The 7,295-nt window shown below is 35.8% G+C and overlaps 1 protein-coding gene across 1 annotated transcript; it reads left to right on the top strand.

The window, feature by feature from the left end:
- Positions 1–1,724: 1,724 nt before the first annotated feature.
- LOC108375533 (E3 ubiquitin-protein ligase TRIM9-like) lies at positions 1,725–7,089 on the top strand (the record flags this gene model as incomplete). Its single annotated transcript, XM_017631673.1, has 2 exons — positions 1,725–1,848; positions 5,670–7,089. A coding segment is annotated over exon 2 (963 nt), but the record flags the coding sequence as incomplete, so codon positions are not given.
- Between the last annotated feature and the right edge of the window lie 206 nt (positions 7,090–7,295).

The following is a 7,295-nucleotide window of genomic DNA, read 5'->3' as shown; positions in this document are numbered from 1 at the left end:
ACTACAGGAGCTGTAAAAACGAGAATGACGAAGGAAAGTCGTATTCTTTTCCGAGTTCGTCCTATTTACAGGAGCTAAACTTAATGGAAAATATTTTTGGTCTGATTATGCATACTTCGCATAACTTCGCATAAACTTCAAACTGTAATTTCGTATGTACTTTGTATGTATTTTGTATGTTTTCCATTACCCAGAAATTAGCAGAACTTTTAAAAACTTAGCGATCTGTTGAGTTTAGATTTTGCTTCACAGTTTCTTAAGTTACACTTTTAGTGCACTGGTACAAATGGTTGTGCGAAGTTATGCGAAGTATGCATAATCAGACCCTTAGAATTGCATGTTTTGCAAAGTTTGCGTGTCAGACAATCCATGTGATGTTTGGTTCACCGCTTTTCTTCAAAATTAATCATTCTTCAAGACGAGATTAGAAAGGAACTGCTCTGATTCACACAAGTCCAGATATAAGCTTGGATCTTTGAGGACAATATGTGTACCTATTCAGGTGAATTGGGCCGTATTTTTGTATTTGCAACATGTTACAATGAATATATGTTGAAGAAATAAATTTTACTAACTTGTGATATGTGTGCATGCACGTATGTATGTATGGATATAATCAACACATTATGGATTGTAAATTATTATCAGTTAGTAAACAGTAGAAGCAGCGACAACAACAACATAATTAAATATTGTATGTATTAGAGATGTTAATTTTTCCGATTTTTACGATCCCGAGATCAGTCCCGGGATTTATGTAGATATTTTTTTATTTTTCCACAACTTGACACGAAAAAATTGCATCAATATTGTTTGAGAAGCTCTCCTACCATAAAGTAAATAATACATAAGTTAATGGGTTTGAAATCTACTTTTTTATTTAAAGTGAAAGTTATTTCATTAGTAACAAAAAAAAGACAGTAATTAAATTTATATTCATTTAATAATACTGTAGAGTGTACATATCTGATAAAGTAATTTAAGTAATGTATGTCGAAAGAATATCGATGCAAAAAACAATAATTCCAAAAAATTTATTATGTGGTTGAAAGAAGTTCTTAATACCAGTGGCAGAAAAAAGAAAGCGCCGTTTTTCAACCAGTTTTGTCCATATTTCTTTTTTTTTGTTCCATAACTAAATTTTTTTATAAAAGTCTACCTTATATTACATATAATTAACTGCATATAAATGCGCTTTTCTCTGACGACAAGATTTTTTTTAAGGACTTTATATTTTCAATGATATGATTAATTCCAAAACTTATTTAAAACAAGTAAGAAAGTCTAATACTATGTTCACGTTGAGGCTTTAACTCGAATTTATGGGCCATTTTGGCCTTCTATATTAAGGTAACGGATATGTATGTATCTACGAAAACACACCATGTTGGCGTATTAGCATGTAAAATTATTAATCTCAATTCCAAAAGCTCTTAAATAAATATCTAGCAATTTCCTACCTAATTTATGTAATAACCTGAAATTGAGAAACCCTATTGCGTTCTGTGCATTTTCAAATATTTCTGTTAATTCAAAATAGTTACAAGTTCGCTCCACTGTTACAATCCACAAATTTGGCCCAACGAACATGTTGTAAGGCAACCAGCGCAACAAGTTCCACACCAGCCAGCCAGGCAACATGTTGCGTTGCTTTCGCTGCGGCAGCAGAATTTTCAGTTCTTCGGTGAATCGGCAAAATCAAAACAGATTGTTGTCGGCAAAACATCGCGAAGGTTGGACGTGCGCGCGGCTGTTTACTACGAAATCGTTCAGAGCGTTTTCCTCACCGTGAAAATTCAGTAATTTCTGTGTGTTAAATGAAAATGTGCATGAATTGTTAATAAAACGGTAAATAAGGGATGCTTGAAAGCAAAACATAAAAATTGCGTAATAAGGAAGTGAATAAAGTGGCAGAAATTTGCAAGTGAAAAACCATTGCTGGCGCTAGAAGAAACTAGCGAGTATCTACTGCTTAAAAAAAAGTATTTTTGTACGGTGAACGGAAATTGGAAAAACTGCCAGCTGTCAAGGTGAGAGGAAGTGCTGGAAGTGTCGCAAAGGTGGCGTGAAAGTGTTGAATGGAGTCATTTCCTTGCACGCGCTAAGTGAAAATCTGCATTAAGCGGCAAAGTGGGAAAATATATGTACATAGCGAAATTTATAGCAAAACATATTCAATACTTCGATTATTTTTTTATATTTTTTATTATTTATTATGTTTGTGTGGCAGCAACTATCGACGAAGCACCTTTTCCAAGTGGTGTTAAAGTGAGTTTTTCCAATTTGCCGCAAATCATAAAAGCAAACAAACGGAAAGAACTGTGCCACCCGCCCACATACGGGGTCGCACACGGATATTTCTGAAGGATTAGCGTGCTGCGGCAGCGGCGTTTGCTGCGCTGCTTTTCTTAAAGTGCAAAGTGTGAAAAAGTGCGAAGAGCGTAGGACAATGGGAAACAGGAAACGCTGCAAGCGTAGGTACTTAAAAATTTACGTTGAAAAGTGGAAAAACTCACGCAGATCCGTTACGTTGTTGGTTAACTGCTTTGCCGGTGATTGTGTTTATTTATCCTCAGTGGCGGCTGTGGGTGGTGGTGTGGGTTACCTGCCACAAATATTATTGATTGGTTAATTTTGATTGAAAGCGTATTAAAGGAAATGTGTGGACAAAAGAGATTTTTGTGGGGTTCGCTTGCAGAAACGATTAAAAGACACAAATGCGTGAAAAGTGGTCTGGGGATTAAGTGAAGATGATTGCAAATGAGATTATCATTTTAGAGAAAAATAATGATTACTTATCGCTAAACACGTACAGTGGTCGCAGAAATTATAGCCGCGACCGCGTATTATTTGTTATTGTCATATAAATTTGGTTATTTTTTTTTAACTGTTTTTAATTCATTAGCAAACCCCGTGTAAATCCAAGTTGAATTCTAGTAGAATAAAGTACCTACCTATCTACAAGTTTGAAATGGCTATAAATTATCGTTGATTTTGTTGAAGATTTCTTGTCGTAGAGGTAATATACGGTTTTCTTCCATTTAAAAATAAATTGTGTGTATGTATTTGTTATGTGAAAGCTAATGAGACCAAAAAAAAACCTAAAAAATCTACCGTAATTTTTTGCCCTTTAACCTACTTTATTGTACTAAAATTCAAAACTCCATACCTAGCTATATAGAATCCTTCTAGGATATCTAATTAAAAAGCTCAAAATTCTTACGAAAGTTTGTTAATTTTCTTTAAATACATGCACAAAATTTTGAACCTGGATCTACACGGGTTTTGTTAAGGAATGACCAAAATTAAATAGCTGTCTAAATGTGGTGCGGCTATAATTTTTTCGATCACTGTATGTAGGTACATACATACGAATCCAAGCAAAAAACAAATAAGTTGTAGGCATATACTACGTATGATGTGGCAGTGACCGTAAGCTTACGAAAATTAGTTACCTACATACATACATTTAATTAACAAACGGTAGAAAAAAGTAACATTAAAAAACTAGGCTACATTTTTTAAATGGGCTGTGATGAAAATTTTTTGGGGGAATTCACACTAGGTAGGTAAATATGAATAAAATGAATAAAACATACATGCAAAAAATTTCCTTTTTTTAAATTCTATTACAATTTATAATTTAATATTTGGCTTTAAAAAAATTCAAAGTTGAATTGAGCAGATACGAGTATTAAGTTTTATAAAAAATTCAACTTCAAATTCGGTTTTTTTTGTTTTCTTGCATTTTATGTACCTAAGACCGAACTAAATTTATTTGGATACTTTCGATTTTTTTATTATTTTAACACGCGCCACGGTAATTTTTACCGCAGATCCATGGTAAAAAAATATCGTAGATGTACGGTTAAATATTACCGTATATTAACGGTAAACATATTACCGTAGATCAAAAAATTACCGTGGATCCACGGTAGAAATTTCTCCAAATCTACGGCAAAAAATTAACGTTGATCCACGCTAATTTCCGGGAAAGAGCATATTTACCGTGAATCCACTGTAATTTTTTGATTTTCGAAGTGCGCGAATAACTTGTCTTTTTGAGCAAACTTTAATTTAATGACTCCGATTTTAGGGGTAAAATTGGTACCGTTGGAAAGCTGGATACCCCCCTTTTCAAAACTACCCACTTAAAGGTGCAGGAACGTTCTGGTTGGTAAGGTATTTAGGGCCAAATTCAAAGTGCATAAAAAACGAGGAAATATAGTACGCTGTCTAACAAAAACCATGTAAATCCGAACTTAAACTTTTTATAAAAATTAGAAGAATACGAAGAAGTTTCATCAAAATTTCAAACTTTTTAGTCAGAACTTTTACAACAAAATTTTGGTATGCAATTTTGTAACCCATCTAATTTTAGTGTAAGTTAGAAGTAGCTGTGACTAGCCGTTGTTTTTTTTGAAATTTTTTTGCTGCCCTTTTCTTTTATACAAAGTGCAGTGGCGAAAATATAAATAGGGATGAGGCATTTTGGCATTCTTTGGCTATATACCTTTCGTTTATTTAATATTTATCAGGGAAATATAAAATAGTTATAAGTTTTATCGAAAAAACGTTGTTCCATAACAGTTTTTAGATGAGAAATTTTTTATTATTTATTTCGCCAATAAGAGTTATAATCCAACGTTTACCTTTTACGTTGCCTGATAGTTTTTATGCGGGAGAAATATGTTTTCTGTCGTCAATAAGAGTTATTTCCCAACGTTTATTTTTTACGTTGCTTGATAACAGTTATAACCCATCGTTTATTTTTACTTTGTCTGAGAACAGTTTTTTCATTCATCCTCTTTTATTTTCATCATCTTTATCTGACTCCCCGTCTCCATTTTCGTCAATATTCTTATCTTACAACGTTTACCAGACAACGTAAAAAATAAATGTCGGATAATAACTGTTATCAAGCAATGTAGAAAATAAACGTTGGGCAATAACTGTTATATGCGAAATAAAAATTTTTTTTCTTTTAATAACTGTTTGAAACAGCGTTTTCGTTAAATTTCAGAATTCGGACAACGTTTTTAATTTGTAAATTCAAGATAATAGTTATTTTTGTTTTCTGAAATTTATTATTTTTTATCAAAACGTAGCTCGTTATCTAAGAAAAAATCATTCATAGACAACAAATCTGGAAATGTTGAAACATGTTAACGTAGAAGGGAAGCTCAATCAGAAGAATCCAAAACTCTGGCAATACTACAAAGTACATAAGTATTCTATAATTTTGGCGACTGGAATATTTGGAATAACGGTGAATTAAAAAATTAAGATTTGTATGGGTTACCCTAAAAGTAGGTAAAAATAGCTAGTCAATTTAAGCTATAAAATTTATGGAAAAGATTTCCGATATTTATCTATTCCCTGGTCTAGTAATACAATTCTATATACCCTATAACACCTTATCTAACCAATGGACAAAGAAGATCTCCCGCTGACAAAGAATGACCCATATATTTTTATCATAATCGAATATTTAAAATTTTGCCTTTTATATCTTTATTGCGTCTACATTTTTTCACGCCCAAAAATTATTTAGTTAATTAAGATCACTTTATTTTAACCACCGAAAATATTCACATCTAATCTAACAAAACATTTATATGGCTTACTACAAATTGTAAAACCTTTACCAAATCTATTGATGTAAAAAGGTTCGCGAAAATAGCTGTTAGCACAGAACATCACCAAAATACCAATGAAAATACTTTTTAAATAAAAAAATTACTAAGTTTGTAAAAACAGAACGTTAACCGTTAATGGTATTTTGCAAATACAAAAAGATAAATCACAACCGAAATATATAAACGTTTTGACATGAAAAATCAACTAATCTGCAAATAGTTAAATAAAATATTTATTGCGAAAAACCGTCCCGGTGCAGTAAAAAATTTGAAAATCACACAAAAAAAAGTAATTCGCCAGAACAAAAGTGTAATGTAGAGTTCAACGAATGTGAGCGCGTAAATCATGAATTTAAAAGTGAATTGGATAAACACCTCCTAAAATCCAAAGCCAAAACTTTCAACTGTGCAAAAAAGTACGCACGTACAAAAAACTAAATTTTTCTCTCGTAACCAACTCCAAAGCTTATAAACACACATCGCTAGCATGGAGGACGAACTACGCTGCCCGACATGCAAACAACTCTTCGCCAATCCGGTACTGCTGCCCTGCTTCCACGCCCTCTGCCTGGGTTGTGCGCTTGACATACAGACCGCCTACACGCCCGCCTCGGCCTTGGCCGCCATCAATGCCGGTGCTGGTCTCGTCGCGAATGGCAACATAAACGGCGGCTGTCTGGTACACTCGCATCCAGTGCATGGCGCAGCAGCTCATGGTAACAGCGTCACTACCACCGCTACAGTACATTCACACGCTGGCGTTGGTGCGCCCGCAGCACCATCCTCACATCCTTCGTCGACACGTCACTCATCGAACAGCTCAGCCGCCAGCACTGCCAGCTCGGCCACAGGCAGCGAAAGTGTTACATCCGATCAGGACCAGGCAGACAAGGTGAGCATCTTGAGTGAAGCCGACTCCGGTGTAGTCTGCTGCTCGAATACATCACGTCCGGTTTCGTACGCCGGCACCGCACAGTTACAGGGCCTGTTGCAGGGCGCTGCTGCTGCGCCACCTGGCGCTGCTTTTTATCTCACCTGTCCGCTCTGCCGGAAGCTGGTGTTCTTCGACGAGGGTGGCGTGCGTAATTTGCCCGCCTATCGCACCATGGAATCGATTGTTGATCGCTTTTGTGCACGCGAAGCTCTGCGCTGCCAAATGTGCGAGACAGATCCGAAGGTGGCGTCCACTGTGTGCGAACAATGCGAGATACGCTACTGCGATGCATGTCGGGAGCTCTGCCATCCGGCACGTGGCCCGCTGGCCAAACATAATTTGATGAAGCCGCGTAATTGCGCACCACAAAGGGAGTCGGTCTGCGGTGACCATGGAGATACGCTGGCAATGTACTGCTTGGTGTGCAAGATGCCCGCCTGTCCACAGTGCATCGCCGAGAAACAACATCCCGGACACGAGGTGCAGTCCATCAGTGTCACTTGCAAGGCACAAAAGGTGAGTGAATAAATAGTTATTTGACTTAGGTTTTAGTAATTATTTTCCTTGCCCAATTAAGGGAATTTTTGAAAGTAGTTTTGAGTAAGTATCCTGCCATAAAAAAACTAAGTCAATAAATCTTGCAACGCCTTGTAGCACTAGCTCATGTAGCTACGCGGCCCATTTTCTCTTGTACAGCTTTCTTTTTTATCACCCTGTACGCT

This window comes from Rhagoletis zephyria, unplaced genomic scaffold, assembly GCF_001687245.7.
Source record: "Rhagoletis zephyria isolate East Lansing unplaced genomic scaffold, Rhagoletis_zephyria_1.1 Rzeph_scaffold_09069, whole genome shotgun sequence".
NCBI classification, from domain to species: domain Eukaryota; kingdom Metazoa; phylum Arthropoda; class Insecta; order Diptera; family Tephritidae; genus Rhagoletis; species Rhagoletis zephyria.
This window is presented reverse-complemented; position numbering and strand designations above follow the sequence as displayed.